General features: G+C 50.1%; 1 protein-coding gene across 1 annotated transcript in view; it reads left to right on the forward strand.

The window, feature by feature from the left end:
• The window catches only part of LOC114431266 (disks large homolog 4-like), a 19132-nt gene extending 9256 nt beyond the window's left edge, over positions 1-9876 (forward strand). The window contains exons 5-20 of the mRNA XM_028398848.1: positions 3321-3371; positions 3926-4050; positions 5150-5319; positions 5480-5616; positions 5691-5841; positions 5922-6190; positions 6518-6620; positions 6779-6875; positions 6955-7131; positions 7208-7245; positions 7360-7407; positions 7507-7608; positions 7695-7867; positions 8057-8166; positions 8253-8344; positions 8412-9876. Coding sequence (XP_028254649.1) covers positions 3321-3371; positions 3926-4050; positions 5150-5319; positions 5480-5616; positions 5691-5841; positions 5922-6190; positions 6518-6620; positions 6779-6875; positions 6955-7131; positions 7208-7245; positions 7360-7407; positions 7507-7608; positions 7695-7867; positions 8057-8166; positions 8253-8344; positions 8412-8518 — 1950 coding nt within the window. The 3' untranslated portion in view covers positions 8519-9876. The remainder of the gene's footprint in view (positions 1-3320; positions 3372-3925; positions 4051-5149; positions 5320-5479; positions 5617-5690; positions 5842-5921; positions 6191-6517; positions 6621-6778; positions 6876-6954; positions 7132-7207; positions 7246-7359; positions 7408-7506; positions 7609-7694; positions 7868-8056; positions 8167-8252; positions 8345-8411) is intronic.
• The last annotated feature ends 15284 nt before the right edge of the window (positions 9877-25160 follow it).

Consider the following 25160-nt stretch of genomic DNA (forward strand, 5'->3'; position numbering starts at 1 on the left):
GCTTCGTTACCGCGTCCAGGAAACGACACCTAAGGAGCTTAACGAGTTTCTGCTGAGGGCGAGCTCCTCTCTCTCTCCTCGGCTTTTTTCCTGGTTAATTATTCATCCATCACGCCGTCATCAGTCTTTATGTAACAGCCTCCTGGAGAGAGAGAGAGAGACAGGAAGTGATGTTTGTGTCGGTGTGGTACGCCAAGAAGATGGGAAGAAGATTCATCAACAACGTGCGGCGAGCCAAGCGGCACAGGCAGAGGATGATGGTAGGACACCTTCCATTCAGTCTGTCGCAGCATTAATAGCTCTCATTAGCATGTGATTGGCTCCTCAGCAGGGGGCGGGGCCTTTAGTTGTCCAATCCTGAGGCAGCAGGGACAAAGTTTCAGTGACCTCTCTGTGAGGAGGCGGCCGACTCCTGGGGTCATTTCTGAGGAGACCTCGGAGGTTTCTGTCTCCGTTTGTCCTCGTGGGTTTGTGGTTCGGACGGTGTAAGCTCCGCCCCTTTTAAAAACAGGACTGAGGACTTCATGTCGGCCATGTTGACAGCAGTTTGTGACTCCTGGTTTCGTTGGAGGTTTCATGTACTCAGGTTGGTGTGTGACAAGAAGAGGAAGAAACATTAAACCAAGATGGCCGTCTTCTTCCTGTCCTCGTTGCCGTGACACACGTCCTGCAGGTGGAGCGAATGAAAACCCACTAAAGTCTGAGTCCGCTTGTAACTCGTCAGCTGTGAGAGTTTTAACTCCTGACCGTTAGCCTCACAGTGAATGATTAGCTACTAGCCCGTTAGCTTCACAGGGAATGATTAGCTACTAGCCCGTTAGCTTCAATTTAGCTTTTATTGGTCAGACCACTAGCTTCAGAGGTTTAGCTACACATCTTTTAGCTTTAGCTCAGACAACCTGCTGGTCACTTGCTATTTGCATCCATGTTTTGTTGCCTAGCAACCTCGACCACTGCAGTAAATACTATCAATTTGTGGAGGTCCAGCAGTGAATCCTGGGACATCTTGGTTTGAGTTGGACTCTGAATTAGCTGCTGTTAGCTCACTGATCTGAGCTGAGCATTAATGCTATGCTAACAGCGGCTAACACAAGTGGTGAAGTGTTGTTGTCTCAGTCTCAGACCTGATAAACATGTTTCTGACATCAGTACACTGTGTGGCTGAGGGGGGGGGAGACAGAGAGAGACAGAGACAGAGACAGAGAGAGAGAGAGAGAGAGAGGGAGACAGAGGGAGAGAGACAGAGGGAGACAGAGGGAGAGAGACAGAGAGAGAGAGACAGAGACAGAGAGACAGAGGGAGACAGAGGGAGAGAGACAGAGAGAGAGACAGAGGGAGAGAGACAGAGAGAGAGACAGAGGGAGACAGAGGGAGAGAGACAGAGAGAGAGAGACAGAGACAGAGAGACAGAGGGAGACAGAGGGAGAGAGACAGAGAGAGAGACAGAGGGAGAGAGACAGAGACAGAGAGAGAGACAGAGACACAGAGACACAGAGACAGAGGGAGACAGAGGGAGAGAGACAGAGAGAGAGACAGAGACACAGAGACGGAGAGACAGAGGGAGACAGAGAGAGAGAGACAGAGAGAGACAGAGGGAGAGACAGAGGGAGAGACAGAGAGAGAGACAGAGGGAGAGACAGAGGGAGAGACAGAGGGAGAGACAGAGGGAGACAGAGAGAGAGAGACAGAGAGACAGAGAGAGAGACAGAGGGAGAGACAGAGGGAGAGACAGAGAGAGAGACAGAGGGAGAGACAGAGAGAGAGACAGAGGGAGAGACAGAGAGAGAAAGAGAGAGAGAGGGAGGGAGGGAGAGACAGAGGGAGAGGGAGCTGTGATGGGAAATGAGGAAGATTAATTAATTCACTGCTAACTGTAACTCACACTCTCTCTCCTGCTGTCAGTCTAGCTCGCTCGCCCCTCTCTCTGTTACATAACTCTATTGACGCTCGCTGTCCTCCAGAGACAAACAGAATGAAGTGAACTGTGTGAAGTGCTGACAGCTGCTCAGACCTCCAGGGACCACAACCCAGATCACTGAGAGACAGACAGGGACAGGCAGGAAGACAGGCAAAGAGACAGACAGGGACAGAAAGACAGGCAAAGAGACAGAGGGACAGGCAGGGACAGGCAGGAAGACAGGCAAAGAGACAGACAGGGACAGAAAGACAGGTAAAGAGACAGAGGGACAGGCAGAGAGACAGACAGGGACAGGCAGGAAGACAGGCAAAGAGACAGACAGGGACAGAAAGACAGGCAAAGAGACAGAGGGACAGGCAGGAAGACAGGCAAAGAGACAGACAGGGACAGAAAGACAGGCAAAGAGACAGAGGGACAGGCAGGAAGACAGGCAAAGAGACAGACAGGGACAGAAAGACAGGCAAAGAGACAGAGGGACAGGCAGGGACAGGCAGGAAGACAGGCAAAGAGACAGACAGGGACAGAAAGACAGGGACAGAAAGACAGGTAAAGAGACAGAGGGACAGGCAGAGAGACAGACAGGGACAGGCAGGAAGACAGGCAAAGAGACAGACAGGGACAGAAAGACAGGCAAAGAGACAGAGGGACAGGCAGGGACAGGCAGGAAGACAGGGACAGAAAGCCAGGCAAAGAGACAGAGGGACAGACAGGGACAGGCAGGAAGACAGAGATGGACAGAAAGACAGGGACAGAAAGACAGGCAAAGAGACAGAGGAACAGGCAGGGACAGGCAGGAAGACAGGCAAAGGGACAGACAGGGACAGAAAGACAGACAGACAGAGAGACAGGCAAAGAGACAGAAAGGGACAGAGGGAGATACTCGTCCTTTAGTGGTCCATCATGAGGGTTAAACTGCAGGAGGATCAGAACCAGCAGCAGTCTGATAAACCTGTGTGTGTGTGTGTCTGTGTGTGTTAGTGTGTCTGTTACACACTTTTAATGAGAGGCCTGTTTACATGTAGAGACCTCCAGCTGTTAATAAACCAGAATGTAGGACACAGCAAACACAGCAGGCATCATTTGAAAACACACGCACCCTCCAAACACCAGGGGGCGCTGCACAGAGAAGCCGCTGCTCATTAAGTGTTAGGCTGCTGAAAACAGACGTCTGTAAAAAAGATTTGGCTAGAAACAGGAAGTGATGTCATGACCAGGCCTTCTAGTGCTGCTGACTGCAGCGGAGACGACATGACACATTGACTGGTCACTATGGCTACAGTTACAGTTGCCTTGGTAACCGGCCCCCTGAGGACTCAACAGCTGTTACCATGGAGTTGCCATGGTGACGATTAGAAGGATGCTTGGATGTGATTTAACTCTGTGTGACTGTTTGTGTTTACAGATGAACGGGTCAGAGGGAGAGCTGGAGTACGAAGAGATCACACTGGAGAGGGTGAGGGCACACACACACAGACAGACACACACACACTGACACACAGACACACTAACACACACAGACACACACTGACACACACAGACACACACTGATACACTGAGACACACTGACACACACAGACACACACACAGAGACACACACACACACACAGACACACACACAGACACACACACACACACACACACTGACACACTGAAGTCCAGGAATAGCTCCTCTCCTGTTTTTAGAATCTGTCGGTCCTTGTTTAAGCCTCTTTTGAATAAGCTCCGCCCAGCTGACATCAGCAGGTTATTTTTAACCCCCGCTGCTCATTTTAGAACCCACACCTGAAGTTTGATCAGTGAAGCTCAGATCTGCCAGCACATCGTGAGTCAGATCATTCTGTCTGTGTGTTATCAACACAACACAGGGTGAGAAGAACAGCGCTTCAGTCTGACAACACCTCAGCTCAGGTCCAACAGCAGGCGGCGCTGCTTCTCTTAGACCAGTCCAGCTTTGGATCGAGCCCTCTGTCCACCCAGACCCAGATACTGTGTTACTGTGTCTTCCAGGGGAACTCTGGTCTGGGCTTCAGCATCGCAGGAGGAACTGATAACCCTCACATCGGAGACGACCCGTCCATCTTCATCACTAAGATCATCCCTGGAGGAGCCGCGGCTCAGGACGGACGCCTCAGGTACACACACATACACAGAAAGACACAGAGACAGAGACAGACACACAGAGACACAGAAAGACACACATAGAGACAGACACACAGAGACAGACACACACATACACAGAAAGACACAGAGACAGAGACAGACACACAGAGACACACACACAGACAGACACACACACATACACAGAAAGACACACACAGAGACAGACACACAGAGACAGACACACACATACACAGAAAGACACAGAGACAGAGACACACACACACATACACAGAAAGACACACAGAGACACACACACACAGAGACAGACACACACACGTACACAGACAGACACACACATACACAGAAAGACACACACAAAGAGACACACACACAAAGACACACATACACAGAAAGACACACAGAGACACACACACAAAGACACACATACACAGAAAGACACACAGAGACACACACACAGACAGACACACACACACAGAGACAGATACAAACACACAGAGACAGACACACACACAGAGACAGACACATACACAGAAAGACACACACACAGAGACAGATACAAACACACAGAGACAGACACACACACAGAGACAGACACACACACATGCACACACAGACAGACACACACACACATACACAGAAAGACAGACACACAGAGACAGACAGAGACACGGAGACAGACACACACACACAGAGACAGACAGAGACAGACACAAACACACAGAGACAGACACACACACAGAGACAGACACACACACACACAGAGACAGAGACAGACACACAGAGACAGACACACACATACACAGAAAGACACACACACAGAGACAGACACACAGAGACACACACACACATACACAGAAAGACACAGAGACAGACACACACACAGACACACAGAGACAGACACACACACATACACAGAGACAGACAGACACACACACACACACAGAGACAGACACACACACAGACACACAGACACACAGAGACAGACACACACACAGACACACAGACACACACAGACACACACACACACACACACACACAGACACACAGACACACACAGAGACAGACACAGAGACACACACACCCACTAACCTGACCCTTCAAACCCTTCAGGGTAAACGACAGCATCGTATTCGTCAACGACGTGGACGTCCGTGAGGTCACTCACTCCAGCGCCGTGGAGGCACTAAAGGAGGCGGGGCCTGTTGTCAGGCTATATGTCCTGAGGAGACGCCCCCCGAGCGAACGCATCACACAGATCAAACTCATGAAAGGACCTAAAGGTAAGAGGACTGTAACAGTGCATGTGCTGCTCTGGCGCCCCCTGGTGGGAAAGATTTAAATATAAGAATCAATATGTGACCGGCGCCCAGGGACCAACGTCGTCATTTTGACAGGAACTAAAGCACAGTAGGAAGTTTGAGCCCTGTCCTCTGTCTCCAGGTCTGGGCTTCAGTATAGCTGGAGGTGTGGGGAACCAACATGTCCCCGGAGACAACAGCATCTACGTCACAAAGATCATCGAAGGCGGGGCAGCTCACCGCGACGGACGTCTGCAGATCGGGGACAAAATTCTGGCGGTACGTGCAGGCGTGTGGTTTGACACAGTGTAACCTGGCAGCACGGCGGCCTAACCTGACCTCTGACCCTGCAGGTGAACCACATGTCTCTGGAGGATGTCCTGCATGAGGACGCCGTGTCAGCCCTGAAGAACACAGGGGACGTGGTCTACCTGAAGGTGGCCACGCCCACCTCGCAGTACATGCACCAGATGGATCGATACAGCCCCCCTGACCTGACCAGCTGTACGTACCCCTGAGACCTGCAGAGGGCGCTCTGATCTGGACTCCAGTCTTATGCGGCCCTGTTCTTACTGTCTCTGCAGCCTACATGGAGCCAGACTACATGTGTGACTACCCACAAGCCCTCCCGCCTCCATCGCCACGACGATACTCCCCCATCCCCAGGGGCATGATGGGAGAGGACGACTACTCCCGGGAGCCCCGCAGAATCTGCGTGCAGCGCGGCTCCACCGGGCTGGGCTTCAACATCGTCGGCGGGGAGGACGGAGAGGGGATCTTCATCTCCTTCATCCTCGCTGGAGGACCAGCTGACCTGAGCGGGGAGCTGCGCAAGGGAGACCAGATACTCAGTGTGAGTACACAGATCCCATGACTTAGACCAGACCACACAGATCCACATGACGTAGACCAGATGACACAGATCCACAGGACTTAGACCAGATCACACAGATCCACATGACGTAGACCAGATCCCTAAGATCCACAGGACTTAGACCAGACCACACAGATCCACATGACTTAGACCAGACCACACAGATCCACAGATCCACATGACGTAGACCAGATCACACAGATCCACATGACACAGATCCACATGACTTAGACCAGATCACTGAGACCAGATCACACCGATCTAAATGACTTAGATCTATGAAATCTCATCTGTGTGTGTGTGCAGGTGAATGGTGTGGATCTCAGGTACGCCACACACGAGCAGGCAGCAGCAGCTCTGAAGAACGCCGGACAGACTGTTACCATAGTAGCACAGTACAGACCTGAGGGTGAGAACACACACACACACAGCTCATAATGTGATGTTCTGCTGTGAGGTCAAAGGTCACAGGGGTAGGTCAGTGCTGAGGCACTGTGTTCAGGGGTTTTCTAACTTCCTGCTGGACCTCAGAGATGGTCTGACGCTGTCAGGTCTTCGTGTGTGCAGAGTACAGCCGCTTCGAAGCAAAGATCCACGACCTGAGGGAGCAGATGATGAACAGCTCGTCTGGAAGCCTCAGAGCCAACCGCAGCTTCTACCTCAGGTAACCTGACACCCCTGTCCACCGAGGACTCACTCAGACCCGGGCAGTTTATCCTGAAGGTGTTCGTGTGGGCTTTCAGAGCGCTGTTCGACTACGACAAGCAGTGGGACTGCGGCGTCCTGTCCCAGGCTCTGGACTTCAACTTCGGGGATGTTCTCCACGTGATCGACAGCGCTGATGACGAGTGGTGGCAGGCCAGGCGGGTGAACCAGCAGGGGGAGCTGGAGGAGCTGGGATACATCCCATCTAAGCACAGGTCAGCACACACACAGACACACACACTGTGAGTCAGTGGCCCATTAAAACACTCAGTGTGTGTCTGTGTGTTTCAGAGTGGAGAGGAAGGAGTGGTCACGGATGAAGAGTAAAGGTAAGCTGCTAATGCTACAGGGTAACAGGAGGGGTTAATAATCTTTGGTGTCAGTTACCACACTCCGTCCATCTGCTGGACGTCCTCATGGACATGCTGTGTTTCCTCTTCCAGGCAGAGAAGGCTTTGTCCACAGCTACGAGCTCGTCACTCAGATCGAAGGTGTGTAACCTCACACACATCTGTAAACACAGTCTGTCACCATGGAAACACACCACAGGACACACTCACAAGAAGTAAGCACCGTCTCTCTGTCTTTAGTGGACTACGCTCGTCCTGTCATCATCCTGGGGCCAACCAAAGACCGCGTCAACGACGACCTGCTGTCGGAGTATCCAGACAAGTTCGGCTCCTGCGTCCCTCGTGAGTCCGCAGCTTCAGATGAAGCACAAAGAAAACACGATGTCCACAAACAGGAAGTCACTGATGACTTTCTCTCTCTCTCGCAGACACAACGCGCCCTCGCAGGGACTACGAGGCTGATGGGCGGGACTACCACTTTGTGTCGTCACGGGAACAGATGGAGCGGGACATCCAGTCACATCGCTTCATTGAGGCGGGACAGTACAACAACCACCTGTACGGGACGTCGGTGCAGAGCGTCCGGCAGGTGGCCGAGCAGGTGAGGCACACTGGTTACCATGGTGACGCTGTGGAGCGAGACAACAGGCTGTAGGACGGGAATAGCCATGGTGATGGTACTAGGAAGGTGTTGTTACCATGGTGATGTTACAAGCTAACAGGTTATGGTAGTCATGGTGACCTCATAAGACACCTATGGTTGTCATGGTGATACCTGTCTGTTCACCAGGGGAAGCACTGCATCCTGGACGTGTCGGCCAACGCAGTGAGGAGGCTGCAGGCAGCTCAGCTCCACCCGGTCGCCATCTTCATCCGACCCCGGTCCCTGGAGAACATCCTGTAAGTCAGCAGCAAACTGTCCACTCCGTCCACCACGGACGCTGATGTAATCTGTGGTTGTAACTAAACCTTTGGAATGTGCGCAGGGATCTGAACAAGCGTCTGTCAGAGGATCAGGCGAGGAAAGCTCTGGACCGAGCCATCAAGCTGGAACAGGACTTCCTGGAGTGCTTCACAGGTAACAACACGCCGCCTGCGTCCGTATCACACAGAGAGGTTTGATGCTAATCTCTGCGTGTTTCCAGGCATCGTGCACGGCGACAGCTTCGAGGAGGTTTACCACCAGGTCAAAGCCGTCATCGAGGAGCAGAGCGGCCCCTATATCTGGGTCCCTGCCCGCGACAGACTCTGATTGGCTGCTGACAGCTAGGCACTATCTCTATGGCAACCACCGTGACCCCCCCCCTCCTCCTCCTCCCCTCAGCGGTGTGACCTGATGAAGAGCAGACGTCTGTCTTTTATCATTTCTGTTTCTTTCTAAAAGAGGATGATCAAAGAGCCCAGTGATTGGATGGATGCTGTAACCACGGCAACCAGAGAGAAGTGTGTGTCAGAGAGGAGGACGTCTGTGAGAGACACAGGACCGATGAGGGCCCTGTATGATCTGTCAATGAGGACTCAGACCGTAGAGCTCAGCTGGTATTGAAGTATTTATGTTATCCTATTTATTGATTAATTTATCTATTTATTGATTTATTTCTGTGCAGTGTAAATGGTGTGTGCGTGTGTGCGTGTCAGTGTGTAGTGTACATACAGACGTGTGTGACTGTAAATAAAACGATGGGGCTCAAACACACAGTCTATTCAGGGCTTAAATCAAACAACCACTGGACTACAACACCCATAATGCTCTTCTGTTTGGACTGCAACACCCCCCCCCCCCCCCCCCCGCCTTGACTACAATGCACACAACTCCTCGGTGCAGGACAAACACCCCTTACTGTCCATCACATGAACTGCAACACCCACAATCCACCGCTACCTGGACTACAACAACTCTGCAGGACTACAACACCCACAATTCCCTCCTGTTGCAGTTTGGACACGATGTTTTCAGTGAGTGTTGTCTCTGGTTGCTTAGCAACAACAAGGAGGTCCAGCAACCACTGAGAAGAAACGTCCAGACTACATTACCCACAGTTCCCGGCTGTGGTGAAGGATTACAAACAACTTTCTACAGCACAGGAGGACTACACCATCCACAAGTCCCTGTCCTCGTCACCGTCCCAGGGTCTCTGCTGGACTTCAGTACCCATGATTCCCTGCTCCAGACAGCAGGAGGAGCCAGCATGAAAGGAATATACCTGCTGAGGGCGGGGCTACAGCTCCAACATATCTGGACTGTTGGGGGCGGGGCTTAACCACCTGTGTCTTTACCCAGAGTGCTTTGGGTGTTCTTACCTGCGACCATAGCAACAGGGACTATGGGATCCAAGAACAAACACTGATGGTTCTGGTGGGGCTCAGAGAATCAGGGTCCTGTGAATAACATTAATATATTTAAAATAATCATAATTACTGATGATGTGACATCATCTCACACTCGCTCACTCAGCGGGTCACCGAGCACTGACACACACACACTATCCATATATCTGAGAATTTATCAGCACACACTCACCAGAGGCGGCTGGTGGTTTGACGACATGTAAGATAAAATAGTTATAAATCAAATTCAAGTATTGAAATAAATTCCTTAAATAAATCAATGAAGGTGTGATCTGTGTGGTGGTGAGATGCGACCTGCACGACGCTCTCTGCCTTCTTTTACAGTGGGTTTCCCAGAATGCACCTGTGTGTTTATAAAAAACATGAAGCACCCTCAGACACACACAGTAATATATAAATGACGCCCCCTAGAGGACACAATGGGAAGGTGCATGGAGAATAGAAGTCACATGACACAGTGACGCACAAGGACATGACGACTACACACATGCACACAGTCACATATGTAAACTGGACAAAGACACAACACGCAGTGAACACACAATTCAAGAGACACAACATGACAGAGTTCATCTACACCAGAGAGTGAGCAGCACCTCTTCTTCTTCTTCTTTTTCCTCTTCCTCCTCTTCTTCTTCTTCTTCTTCATCATCTGCCTCTTTGTCTTCTTCTTCTCCTTCTTCCTTTTCTTCTTCCTCTTCCCCCTCTTCTTCTTCTTCTCCCTCTTCATTTATGCAATTTCCCCATTGTGAGACTAATAAAGGTTTCTTAATCTTAATCTTCCTCCTCTTCTTCTTCTCCCTCCTCTTCCTCTTCTTCTTCCACATCTTCCTCTTCTTCTTCTTCTCCCTCTTCCTCCTCTTCTTCTTCTTTATCTTTTTCTTCTTCTTCTTCTTCTCCCTCTTCCTCCTCTTCTTCTTCTTTATCTTTTTCTTCTTCTTCTTCTTCTCACTCTTTCTCTTCCTCTTCTTCTTCTTCTTCTTGTGTCAGTGCTGCTGCCCCCTCTGGTGTGAAGATCTGTTGTGATCTTAAAAGCTCTGCCTGGACTTTTTGTCCATGTTGGACACACAATGAGACCTGATGCAGCGCTCCTGTCACACAATAACGACACTCTCCACACACTCTGCGCTGTGTGTACAAGGCTTTTATTGTGTAACAGGACGGCAGTGTGTCACAATAACCTTTGCTCCATCAGTGTGTGTCAAAGGACACGGTGTGTAAACACACTATGATGCAACATGTTCACAGTGAAGACTCACATAGGTACACATGCACATAGGTACACACTCACATAGGTACACACTCACATAGGTACACACTCACATAGGTACAACTCACATAGGTACACACTCACATAGGTACTGTATCTGTATTGATAACAATGATTTACACTGATCAGATAAAACCTGTCATCTATTAATGATAATGTCATGGTTTCAGCCAGGTCTTTTATTTTGTAGTTCATTTTCTGTTTGTATTAGTTCTAGTTTTACTAGTCACTTCCTGTTTTATTTTGAAACTCGATCTTCCCCCTGTGTTTCAGTTCTGTTTTCCTCATGTGGGCTCCCTTCCCCCACCTGTGATTACCTGCTCCGCCCTAATGTGCTTCACCTGTGTCCAATTGTCTTCCCGCCCTCCTGTGTATAAAGCCTGTGTGTTTCCTGCCCCTTGTTGCCAGTTCGTCTTGTGAGTCTTCCATGCGACACAGCCGTCCAAGTAGCCTTTCTGCTCTTGTGATTTTTCCCTACGTGTTCTCGAGTAAGTTTTGGATTCTTGTGTTTTTTCCTACGTGTTTTAGAGTAAGTTTTGGATTCTCTTGTGTGTGACTTGTTTTTTTTGGATTTGACTACTGCTTTTTTGCCTTTGCCTTTTGGATACCTCTGCCACGTTGACTGATCACCTGTGTACCGAACCCTGGCCTATATTAAAGGAACTGAGTTTGTTTTCACCTCCGGCTAAGTCTGCGTTTGTGTCCGCCATCTCACAACCCCTGACATTACGAACTGGCCATTAAAGGACGCAGCAGACATGGAAGCAGTCGGAGCAGCTGTTTCGAGCCAAAGCCCTCTGGAATCGCCATTTAAGATGGTGCATCTCTGGAGGAAGGTCTACCGGCTTTGGGAAACTGTTCAGGCCGAGTTAGACCGGGTGGACAATCTGCCGTCCCCTCCCACAGACCACGAGGAGATGTGGCGGTTGGTTAACCGCAGGGTTGTCCTGCTAAAGCAGTTGGGGGAGATGTGGAACTGGAAAGAGGTACTGAGAACAGGGATGAGCCAAGCGCTAAATGCTGAGCCTTGGCTCCACCTCCATTTTCTAAGGCCTTTCCAGGAGATGGATGAGCTCACTGCTCCTGTGGCCTCTTTTCTGCCCTCATGGTTCCCCCAACCAGTCCACGACTCATCTGGGGATTTTCTGCTGCCTGAGGGCGGGTCCCAGGCGACGTCGCTCCTCCCGTTTCGGCCAGAGGGCGGGCTCCTGACGACGTCACCAGTTCCGGTTCCGCCCAGAGGCGGGCTTCCGACGACGTCACCAGTTCCGGTTCCGCCCGGAGGCGGGCTCTCGATGACGTCACCAGTTCCGGTTCCGCCCGGAGGCGGGCTCTCGATGACGTCACCACTTCCGGTTCCGCCCGGAGGCAGTCTACAGTCGACACCGTTCTCCCCAGTGCCGCCCGGAGGCGGGCTCCCGACGACGTCGCCACTTCCGGTTCCGCCCGGAGGCGGGCTCCCTACGACGTCGCCACTTCCGGTTCCGCCCGGAGGCGGGCTCCAGACATCGCCACCTGCCCCTGAAACCTCCAGTGCCCCCCGCTCCCGAGTCCCTGTTCCGACCCCGGTGGTCCACCGCTCCCGAGTCCCTGTTCCGACCCCGGTGGTCCACCGCTCCCGAGCCCCAGTCCCGACCCCGGTGGTCCACCGCTCCCGAGCCCCAGTCCCGACCCCGGTGGTCTACCGCTCCCGAGCCCCAGTCCCGACCCCGGTGGTCCACCGCTCCCGAGCCCCAGTCCCGACGCCGGTGGTCCTTCGCCTCTGGTCTTCAGTTCCGACGCCAGTGGTCCCTCGCCTCTGGTCTCCAGCCCTGACGCCGGTGGTCCTCCCTCAGTTCTGGTTTCCTGTCCGGACCCCGGAGGGTCCTCGGCTCTGGTTTCCTGTCCGGACCCCGGAGGGTCCTCGGCTCTGGTTTCCTGTCCGGACCCCGGAGGGTCCTCGGCTCTGGTTTCCTGTCTGGACCCTGGAGGGTCTTCTGCCTCGTCTTCGGCTCTGGCTTCCTGTCCGGACCATGGAGGGTCCTCTGCCTCGTCTTCGGCTCTGGCTTCCTGTCCGGACCCTGGAGGGTCCGCAACCTCGTCTCCGCCGACCTTCTGCCCTGACCCTGGTGGGTCATCCTCATCGTCTCCGCCGACCTTCTGCCCTGACCCTGGTGGGTCAGCCTCATCGTCTCCGCCGACCTTCTGCCCTGACCCTGGTGGGTCAGCCTCATCGTCTCCGCTGACCTTCTGCCCGGACCCGGGAGGGTCCACAGCCTCGTCTCCACCAACCTTCTGCCCTGACCCTGGAGGGTCAGCCTCCTCGTCTGGTGGGTCAGCCTCCTCATCTCCGCCGACCTTCTGCCCTGATCCTGGTGGGTCAGTCCCATCGTCTTCGCTGGTCTTCTGCCCGGACCCAGGAGGGTCCGCCTCGCCTTCCTCGCTGGTCTTCAGCCCGGACCCAGGAGGGTCCGTCGTCTCGTCCTCGCTGGTCTTCTGCCCGGACCCAGGAGGGTCCGCCTCGCTTTCCTCGCTGGTCTTCTGCCCGGACCCAGGAGGGTCCGCCTCGCCTTCCTCGCTGGTCTTCAGCCCGGACCCAGGAGGGTCCGTCATCTCGTCCTCGCTGGTCTTCTGCCCGGACCCAGGAGGGTCCGCCTCGCCTTCCTCGCTGGTCTTCTGCCCGGACCCAGGAGGGTCCGTCGTCTCGTCCTCGCTGGTCTTCAGCCCGGACCCAGGAGGGTCCGTCGTCTCGTCCTCGTTGGTCTTCCACCCGGACCCAGGAGGGTCCGCGTCTCCATCGCTGGTGGTCTTCCGCCCGGACCCAGGAGGGTCCGTCGTCTCGTCATCGCTGGTGGTCTTCCGCCCGGACCCAGGAGGGTCCGTCGTCTCGTCATCGCTGGTGGTCTTCCGCCCGGACCCAGGAGGGTCCGTCGTCTCGTCATCGCTGGTGGTCTTCCGCCCGGACCCTGGAGGGTCCGCGTCTCCATCGCTGGTGGTCTTCCGCCCGGACTCTGGAGGGTCCGCGTCTCCATCTCTGTTGTTTTTCCGCCCGGACCCTGGAGGGTCCGCGTCTCCATCTCTGTTGTTTTTTCCGCCCGGACCCAGGAGGGTCCGTCGTCTCGTCATCGCTGGTGGTCTTCCGCCCGGACCCAGGAGGGTCCGTCGTCTCGTCATCGCTGGTGGTCTTCCGCCCGGACTCTGGAGGGTCCGCGTCTCCATCTCTGTTGTTTTTCCGCCCGGACCCTGGAGGGTCCGCGTCTCCATCTCTGTTGTTTTTCCGCCCGGACCCTGGAGGGGCCGCGTCTCTATCTCTGTTGTTCTTCCGCCCAGACCCTGGAGGGTCTGCAACCTCGTCTCTGGTGTTCCCCCGCCGTTTCTCTCGACCCTGGGAAATCTCGGCCTTCTCAGCCTCTGGCCTTGCTCTCTGAGCCCCCCCAGACTTCGTCACGCTGGGTCTCTACCCAGTTTTCTGAGTTTTTGTTTTCTGGACCCTTACTAGACTGATTTTTTGCTCCCTGTATTTTTGTTCAGACTCATGGTTTCTAGTGGAACGTCTGGGAGCCGTTCCTTGAGGGGGGGGTACTGTCATGGTTTCAGCCAGGTCTTTTATTTTGTAGTTCATTTTCTGTTTGTATTAGTTCTAGTTTTACTAGTCACTTCCTGTTTTATTTTGAAACTCGATCTTCCCCCTGTGTTTCAGTTCTGTTTTCCTCATGTGGGCTCCCTTCCCCCACCTGTGATTACCTGCTCCGCCCTAATGTGCTTCACCTGTGTCCAATTGTCTTCCCGCCCTCCTGTGTATAAAGCCTGTGTGTTTCCTGCCCCTTGTTGCCAGTTCGTCTTGTGAGTCTTCCATGCGACACAGCCGTCCAAGTAGCCTTTCTGCTCTTGTGATTTTTCCCTACGTGTTCTCGAGTAAGTTTTGGATTCTTGTGTTTTTTCCTACGTGTTTTCGAGTAAGTTTTGGATTCTCTTGTGTGTGACTTGTTTTTTTTGGATTTGACTACTGCTTTTTTGCCTTTGCCTTTTGGATACCTCTGCCACGTTGACTGATCACCTGTGTACCGAACCCTGGCCTATATTAAAGGAACTGAGTTTGTTTTCACCTCCGGCTAAGTCTGCGTTTGTGTCCGCCATCTCACAACCCCTGACAGATAATCCATCAATCATCATTACCTCATCTGTTATTGTGTCAGTGTGTGTTGTTGTGACCTAATCTGGTCACCCCGGATTCCCAGACTCCGTCCCCGAAGCACAGAACATTGAATGAAAACCAGTACTGATCAGTTTCAGTTTCGCCTTTATATAAAGGGAGAATGCACAGCTCAATACAGACCCCTCGATCTGCTCCTGCAGCTGACCATTTGCATTCTGTCCGTCCCATGTGTTAGGCTCGTTTTATTAATCTTACAACAAGGTGTGGTTACATTTACATAGAAAGGCATAAAAGGTAATGTTTTTCAGTGAAACATGCATATTCAATAATCACAAGGTGGAAGGCGTATACGAAACTAAAAGACATTGAAGTTCTCCCACTCACATCTTTGATGTGAGTGTGTGTGTGTATTCTCACAGATCCTCCTGTTACGGCCTTGAGTATATCTTGTCTCTTTGGCAAGCTTGTGTGGGTCAACTTAGGGGTTTGCAGTTCGAATTTCTAAACTAACCATTAAACATCAGAATGCTTTATGACCTCAGTCAGAGGTCACTATCTATGAGCAACCATACACTTTTACCATATGTGCAAACAAACATATATTTTGACCAAGTTTGACCATACATTTCCACAATTCCCCCTTTTGGACTCTACTAAGAGTCCAACACAAAATAAGCAAAAGAAACAACAAACGGTCACATCAGCAAATAGAAAACACTGTGTGTAATCAAACAAAACTATGGGTAAAAGTGACATCTATATATAACAACACTGTGAATAAAATCCAAACACCTGGTGTGTGCGTATGTGAGTCAAAACCATTAATGAAGGTGCAAAAAAGAAAACTCTGTGAGAATGTAGTGTATTAAAAACATATCATGTGAGTGTGTAAAACGAAACGTGATGGCAAAGTTTAAATCCCTGCATCGAAAATCAGATCGTCCTCCAAGTCCTCTGCCAACAATGGGATAATATAAGAATAATATAAGTAACAAGTAGAACAGTATAAAGATTAATATAAAAATAAATATGTAGTATTACACCTCTGTCCAGGGAACTCGCAGTGTAACCAATAGATCAAAAAAAAAATTATGAACAACCCTAATATGGTTATCCTAACAAGAAAACAAATACATGTTATACATCATAGTATGTGGGGGTATTTTAATCGGTCGGTCTTTCACCGTTCCCGCCCCCAGATACTCCTAACAGCTCAAATATAATGACAATTGTCAGTTAGAATGTACAAAATTGTGTTTTATCAGTTCATGTGTGTGTTCCTGTCCGTCTGCCTCGTCCATCCAGCCCCCGTCAGGTCCTCTGGTCCTCAGGATGCGTCTTCTTTCTTCGGATCCCTGGGGTTAGACTACCCGGGATCCTTGATCTCTGTCAGGGGATTATTCTGCCCCTTTTGTGACAGGATCTGTGTCTGAATCAGCCGATTCAGGCTTCTGTGCCCTCAGATCAGTTTGGACGTCCTGTAGAGAGCGTTGAGGCTCCTCTGCGCCTGCGCACTGGCTCCAGTGATACCAGGTGTCCCCCTTTCCTCTAAGCCGAACCGCGTGAGAGGTGCGTTCCGTCACTTGGTAGGGACCGGTCCACCTTGGTTCCGACCACTTCCTTTTATCACCTTCAGGAGGACCCACTCGGCTGTGTGTGGCTCCTTCTGGACTCACCATCTCTCCTTTCTCCTGTAATACAAATTCTAACACCAAAGCTTCAAATTCATTATATTATGGTTTATATTAATACCATACTGCATGCTTCTTCAGTCTCAGCCGGCCAGCTGGTCCAGGAAACTGTCGACCTGTAAGAAGCTCATAGGGTGTAGATTATATGGCGTTATTACCAGAACATCAATACAATAGATAATACTTGAACCCATATAAATTTGGTCTGTGCACAGATTTTAGCCAATTTTTGTTTTAGGTTTGATTCATCCTTTCCACCTTTCCTTGAGACTGTGAATGATAAACAGTACCAAAAGCATGTTTCTTTTTTTTTTTTTTTTTTCGGAAAACCATGTCTAGGGATGTAGGTGTTAATCAGAAACTTAATGACTGTTTTACTGTCCTCTCTTTTTGCAGGACAGGCTTCTGGCCATCCTGAGTATGCATCAACACACATCAAAATGTATCTGTATCCTCTCACAGAGTCAACCATGTCAGTGTAGTCAATGATTATTTCTCTACCTGTCTTGGTCTCTAGAGGATATTTTCCAATTTCTGGTTTGATAGTCGGTCTGGGGTTGTATTTACAACATTGGTCGCATGTTCTGATCAAATACTGAGCCATGTCTTTCATGTAGGGGTGCCACCAGTGCTCAAGATTTTTCATCATCTGTGCCACTCCCACATGGCCTACCCCATGCGCTTCTTCCATGGCAGTCTGTCTCAGTCCAGGTGGCAGTATGGGGCGTCCGTCAGGCCCTCTCCATACTCCTCCTGTGTCAGTCGCCCCTCTAGCTTTCCACAGTGTTTTTCCTGTGGAGAGGCTTTCCAATCAACAGGGGGAGGCAAGTCTGTTTCTGAACACATAAAAAGCATTCGCTCAACATAGCCTGCTGCCTGTTTTGCTGCCTGATCTGCTGCATTGTTTCCTCTTGTGACCCTGTCAGTTCCTGCTCCATGACCTTTGCACTTAATCACAGCCACTTTGCTAGGCAACAACAGAGCTTCAGCAAGCTCTCTCATTTCAGCCTCATGCCGTATAGGTTTGTTAGTTGCAGTGAGAAAACCTGCTCTCAGCCATTGCCCTAATTCCACATGCACTGCTCCTGCCGCATATGCTGAGTCAGTAAAAACATTGATGTCCTGTCCTCGACCTATCTTTAGTGCCTCAATCACTGCCCTCACCTCGGCTCTCTGCGCTGACTGCTGTCCCTCCAGTCTTTCTGCTTTCAGTGTTCTCATTTCTTCCCCTGTGTCTTCAACAACCGCGTATGCTGCTCTGAGTCCTTCCGTGTCATGTCTAAAACAGCACCCATCTGTGAACAGATTTCTGGCCTCTGTTAGTGGTGTGGCCTGTAAATCCATTCTGACTTTTTCTTCTCTGGTTACCCTCTCTACACATGTGTGTGGCTCTCCAGCTCCTATCTGCTCTGCCATGTTGATGCCCTCATGTGTGAAGGTGATGTTTGGTGCTTCTAAAATCTTGCTCAACCTCCTCTGTCTCAATGAGGTGAGTGTGAATGTCTCTGAGTTCACGTATGCCACTACACTATGTGTTGTCAGTACATACAGCTGGTGTCCCATGACCATGTGTGCGGTTTTTTGAATTAGCTTAGCTATTCCTGCTGCGTGTTGTGTGCACTGAGGGTGTCTTTTCTCCATGTTGTCCAGGGGGACGCTGATGTACATCAGTATTAGTCTCTCTCCCCCTTTTCTCTGGAACAGGATGCCATTGATGCAGGCATCCGTTCCAGAGACATCCAAATAGAAAGGTAAAGTGTAGTCAGGTGAGGCTAGTTCTGCTGCAGTGGCCAAAGATTGTTTAAGAGCAATGAATGCTTGTTCCGCGGCCTGCGTCCAATTCAGGCGAGCTGACACATTACGCATGCCATGTTCTTTGACAAGGTCTCTGAGAGGTTGTGTGAGGCCAGTGTAGTTAGCAACAAAGTTTCTACTGTAGCCAGTCAGACCGAGAAATGAGAGCATGTCCTTCACTTTATCAGGACGCGGATGATGCAAAATGGTAGATTTGTGTGAAGGCGATATGCTGACCCCCTTTTGTGAAACAATGCGTCCTAAGAAAGCAACTTGTTTCCTGACTAGTTGGAGTTTAGATTTGCTGACCTTAAAACCAGCTTTGGCCAGATGTTGCAAAACAGACTGCGTGGCATCCAGGCAGATTGCTGCCGTTGGAGCTGCGATAAGAAGGTCATCAACGTACTGAATGAGTGTAGTGTTTTCTGGGAGGGTGCAGTGAATGAGTATCTGTTTCAAAACCTGATTAAAAATACCGGGGGAGAGCGCAAAACCTTGAGGTAGCCTGGTGTAGCGATACTGTGTTCCCTGATATGTGAATGAGAAAATGTCTCTGCATTCAGGTGCCAGAGGGAGACAAAAGAAAGCATTAGCTAAATCTATGCAGGTGAACCAGCTCTGTGAAGGATCCAGTTGGGCCAATGCCACGTATGGATTCGGAACTGGTACCGTGGGGGTTGACAGTACAGCGTTAATGTCCCTCAGATCATGTGCCATGCGATATTTACCTGTCCCTTTCTTTTCTACAGGTAGGATGGGAGTATTCCAGTCTGAGTGAGAGAGTTCCAGCACGCCATTTTCAAAAAGTCCATGAATAGTATCTGCAATGCCAGCTCCGGCTGCTGGCTTGTGTGGATACTGTGGTATCCACAAAGGGCCTGGTGTGTTAATCTGAAACGTCACAGGTTCACAGTCCACCAGACCCACATCAGTGGGTCCGTCTGCCCATAAATGTGGTGGCAAGCTGTCAATCACAGCCTGTGCCAGAGGATGATCAGTTTTCTCTCTACCATGATGTCTAGCGAGCAGTTCATGTGCCAGAGTGACAGTGTTCATAGTTGAAACAGTTATTTTGTATGCTTTAGCAGATGGAGAATACATGATGTGAGGTAAAGGTGTGGGTTGCCAGTCTGATTGCCCCATGGCACGTTTAACCATGCCACCTAGTTCTTTGGCCTGGTGGTTTGGATGTACAGCTAATGAGACGTGGGGATGCCCTTCGTCACTCATCATGTACCAAGACATTTGTTCTGGAGTGAGGTCCACACCGGCTGCCACGCCCTCAGGTGCCACAAAAATGTCTCGGACTGTAATAGACCAGTCCTGTCCCTCTAGGGAGTGCGCAAACTTCTCATGGTACCAATCAGTTTGCTGCCTGTCATAAAATAGAGTCACATGAGGGGGGTCAGGGGGAGAAACATATGGTTCGACCTGCGCTATCCAGGGCTTCCACTGCAGGTAGGCAGAAAGGATTCCTGGGTTCTGGGGAGTTTCAGGATGTAACATGCCCCAGTAGATGTCAGCACATGGGTCAGTCACAGGTCTCATCAGATATTGTCCGCCTGTGTCTGCAACATTACAGTGGAACATGGTGCCGTCCGGCAGTGTCACTGTCAGCCCGTCTGGGCCGCACAAAATAGATGCTCCAAACTTAATCAGCAAGTCTCTCCCCAGTATATTCAGAGGCAGAAGAGGTGAGTGTACAAAACAGTGTGAAACAGTCTGATGTCCCAACTGAGCAGTCATGGGAGTGGTTATAGGCAGAGTCTGTTTATCCCCAGAGAAGCCCATCACAGTGATAGAGTTGTTGGACAATTCCATAGAAGATGATTGAAACAGTGTAGAACAGGTGGCGCCAGTATCCACCAGAAAAGGCAGTGTCTCATCCTCTACTTGCATAGATAACATCGGGTCTGCCGTGCCGATGTAATCTGAGCTGCTCTGTGGGGTGTGTCATTGTTGTGAGAAGTCACAATCCCACTGTTCCCAGCCGGAAACAGGAAACTGTCCAGTGAATGGAGGTCCTGGGGGGCGGGAGGAAGCCCTCCGTGGACCAGACGCTGCACGTCCTCGGGCATACTGTCCCTGTCTGTGTGGACAGTCTTTGGCCCAGTGTCCCAACTCCTCACAGTAATAGCAGCGGTCACGACCTGGGTCTCCCCTCGGCTGTCCCCTAAGTGTTCCACCCCTTCCGCGCCTGTCTCTCCATCTGCCCCTCCCTGATCCGTACCCCCTGTAGGACCCCGTAGGCTGCTGATAATCAGGAGAATAAGGTGATGGAGGCACCCAAGGTGTGACAGGAGGTGCGTCAGAGCTTTCAGTGACAACCATGACTTTATTATTTTTATCTTTCTTTTTGTCATTGGCCTTCTGTCTGGCCTCAGTCAATTGCAGTTTCAATAATTGTGCTTGCAAATCCTGGACATCCTTACTGTCAGCTTGTGCTGCCTCTTGGGCGCGTGCCAAGTGATGTACTAGATGTCTCTCCCACACACTGGAATCACACCCTGCCATGTCTGGGTTATTATCCATGGCAGTTTTTACAGTCTCAGGAACCCCGTTTAGGACGGCGGTCCTGTACCACACCCTCTGAATGCCTGGGTTACCAGGGTGGCACCCGGTGTGTTTGATCCATGTGTCTTTGCTTTGATTAAGATATTCTCTTGGACTCTGTTTGGGGTCCCATTTCAAAGTGGGAACGGCGGCTCCAGCAGGCAGAGGATATTTATGTCTTAGTGCTCTGCCTATTTCAGTGCTGACCTGAGTGAAAGGTGTGTCATCTCTCTGTCTAGTAGTGGCGGCGTCCTCCTCTATGTCCCTCACTTCTGAAGCTGTAAGACACCTAGAAATAACGGCCCGAAAATCACCTAGAGCGAGTCTGTGACCTGCTGTCAGACTGTCAAGTTGACTCAGCCACATTGCTCCACCTTCGGCCACTGGAGGTAATTTATCCACTAGTGCCTGTACATCACCTAGTGGGAATGGACGATATTTGATCTGGTGTTGAGTTTGAATCAGTGGTAACTGATGGTTGAGTGTCTGTGTATTATCATGTCCTTGAGATCTAGTTGTCATGTGGTGTGTTTTATGTCTGTGTGCTAAGTGTTCAGCTTCGTGTGTTTTCAACCACTCCTCAGTAGCCTTGGCCTGTCTCTGCAATAGATCAAACATCTCTCCCTGCTCCGCGGACCAAACACCCTCGACCTGCATCTGAATTCCAGCTGTCCTCCCTTCCTGTGATCCATCTTTCCACACGCCTCCCACGTGAAGTGTAGCGTCTCCAAATTGGGGGTTAGCGTGTGCATATGTGTGTGGTGTTAAGTCCTGAGCTATAGCAGCCCGCAACTCCTTTAATTCCTCCTGCAACTGTTGCACCTTGTCTATTTCTCCCTGCTTTGTGTTCACAATGTCTGGTGTCTGTGTTCTGTGTGACAGCGGGGCTTAAGCTGCAACACATAGTGCTCCGTCGCAGCTCAGTTCTCTGTCCTTTCGCAGCTGGAAAGGTGAAAGGGCAGGGGCCTCTGGAGGCCCTTCACGGGTGCTAACTCCCGAGGGTAAAGCAGACACAGTACTCACTTGGGACGTGTGAGAGCTGTCATCAGACCACGTCTCAGAGGAATCAGGCATGTCTGTTATGGCCAGTGTGCCTTGAGTTATTTGTAAAACTGGATATAATCCAGCAGATGAATGAGAGGATGGTGGTGCAGTAGGAGGGGGTGGTGTATACGGTGGGGGATCCTTAAGTTTTCCTGCTTTGGCATCCTGTGTTTTGGGCTTCTCGGTCATGAGGTGAGTTACACCCTGACCTAACAAAGCCCATCGCGCCCACTGAGCTCTCTTCTCCTCTGCTTTTTCCTGCTCCCTCTTAAATCTCCCTTTCTTAGACCAGCCACACTGCTCTGCACTCTTCCTGGCCTTCTCCCTCTCTGCCTTCGCTTCACCCTCCTTTCTCCAAAACTCCTTCTGTAAACAACCTCTATCTTTCATGCCACGGCCTATTTCTCCCAGCAAATTAATGACTGCCTCCCTCATCTGAGTCATCTCTTCAGATGCGGTTTTAGAGTCAAAAGCCTGATGCAGCGCTTTCTCTAAAATAATCAGTTGAGCTTCTACTGTTTTTAGTGGGCTGTTCGGACCCCACCCATCATCAACAGTGTCTCTGTTAAATTCTCCGTCCATGTCGTCAGTCATCAAAGTCTCAGTCATGTGATTACGTGAAAATTAAAACTAAAGCTTAATAATAATGTGTTATTTGCAAAACTGTGCTCAGAAGAGTTAACAAAACTATGATGTTAGAAAAGTTCAGAAACTATGTTCACATCAGAAATATATACAAAAGTATGTGCACAACAAAACACTAATCCAGTCCGTGAGTGAACCTACTTCAACAGGCCACTGCTTTACGTTTACACCGATTAAGGTTTCCAGCAGTGCTGCTGCTTCAGTTCACCTCGTCTCTGGCATTCATACACATTCCACACTCATGCTTTACCCATTTATACTGCGAGCTCGGTGTGTGTGTCAGTACTGTATCTTCACTTCTCTTTGTTTCTCTTTAGGGGTGCTTCATGAACTCACAGGACTTATTCTCTGGTCTTGCCGTTCAGTGTAAGAACAGCTCACAGTTATTTATTAATTACACTCTACTCTCTGATCTTGTCGTCTTTATCTCAGACGACTCACAGTTATGAGTCTCAAGAGTGCCTTTCTTTTCTAGATTCTGGCCGACTGAGAAATATGGCACGCTGTGTCCCTGGTACTCAGTCCAATGGATTCGAGACTAGCCTCTGTCCGTGACACCAGAATCTTATATATCTGTAATTTGGAAGCCTGTTGACTTACTTCAACTCCCGCCTAACTAGTGCGGTCATTGTTTCAGTTTCCAGTCTGTCCAACATGCATACCATGTGTTTTCTGCCTGGTCTTGTTCTCTCTCTCTTTTTTGTAGTGATTTAGGGTTCCTCAAGCCCCGGGCCTCAAACCCAGCTTTTCCGGCCCCTCGTCAGAGTACCGGTGGAGTCGCCACACTCAGGAATTGCTACCCCTTTTTCTCTTATTCCTCTGCAGGCATTATCCCTCTGCAGGCATTATTCCTCTGCAGGCATTATTCCTCTGCAGGCATTATTCCTCTGCAGGCATTATTCCTCTGCAGGCATTATTTACTTATCTCTTAAACAGCTGTAATCATTCACTCATTTACCGTAGTCATATACATTCACTTACGGTTATTTCACTGTAGTCATATTCATTCACTTACAGTTAAATTCATTCAGTCAATGTTCTTTTTGCTTTTACAGACAGATTACTACTAAGACTCGGGACACGTTACATTTTAGAGTAGTCAATGCAGATATAAAAGGTCTGCTTACCTTATTGTTGCCATGGCACGTGTCCTCTGTCTGTTCGTAATCGGCCCCTGTGTTCAATTGACGGATCTGAGGATGATTTTTGCCTTTGATCCCCAGGACGAGCCCCCAATTGTTGTGACCTAATCTGGTCACCCCGGATTCCCAGACTCCGTCCCCGAAGCACAGAACATTGAATGAAAACCAGTACTGATCAGTTTCAGTTTCGCCTTTATATAAAGGGAGAATGCACAGCTCAATACAGACCCCTCGATCTGCTCCAGCAGCTGACCATTTGCATTCTGTCCGTCCCATGTGTTAGGCTCGTTTTATTAATCTTACAACAAGGTGTGGTTACATTTACATAGAAAGGCATAAAAGGTAATGTTTTTCAGTGAAACATGCATATTCAATAATCACAAGGTGGAAGGCGTATACGAAACTAAAAGACATTGAAGTTCTCCCACTCACATCTTTGATGTGAGTGTGTGTGTGTATTCTCACAGATCCTCCTGTTACGGCCTTGAGTATATCTTGTCTCTTTGGCAAGCTTGTGTGGGTCAACTTAGGGGTTTGCAGTTCGAATTTCTAAACTAACCATTAAACATCAGAATGCTTTATGACCTCAGTCAGAGGTCACTATCTATGAGCAACCATACACTTTTACCATATGTGCAAACAAACATATATTTTGACCAAGTTTGACCATACATTTCCACAGTGTCAGTGTGTGTGTGTGTCAGTGTGTGTGTTGATGAAGATTCTCAGTCATCCAGGTCATCATACGTAGAGAAGATTGAAGCAAGGCGTCTGGACTTGTAGAGTTTTCTAGAAGACGTTTCGCTGCTCATCCAAGCAGCTTCATCAGTTCTAACTGTTTGGTGGGGAAACATGGTTTATATGTGGTTACAGACCTCAGTGGGTGGGTCTGGGTAAAACTTAAAAAAAACTTACAAACAATAGCACTAAATGTTTCCATACTTACCTGTGATGTTCTGGCTGACTGGGCCAGGTGTGTCTAACGACTGGCTAACCACTATGAAACTGCCGGAGGTGGACTGGTTGACAGCCCTTTGTTCTTACTGTGAGTATGTGCAAACTTCCTGGAATGGATGGAATCACTGCATTGTATGTGGTAGAAAGATGATGTCTGAGGCCACCACCTCTGTTAAGGGAAGGTTTTTCCAGCTTAACATAGATGGCTTCCTTGACTCCTCTTTCATACCACCTTTCCTCCCTGTCTAAAATGTGGACATTGTTGTCCTCAAAGGAGTGTCCTCTGTCTTTGAGGTGGAGGTGAACAGCTGAGT

This window comes from Parambassis ranga, unplaced genomic scaffold, assembly GCF_900634625.1.
Source record: "Parambassis ranga unplaced genomic scaffold, fParRan2.1 scaffold_65_arrow_ctg1, whole genome shotgun sequence".
NCBI classification, from domain to species: domain Eukaryota; kingdom Metazoa; phylum Chordata; class Actinopteri; family Ambassidae; genus Parambassis; species Parambassis ranga.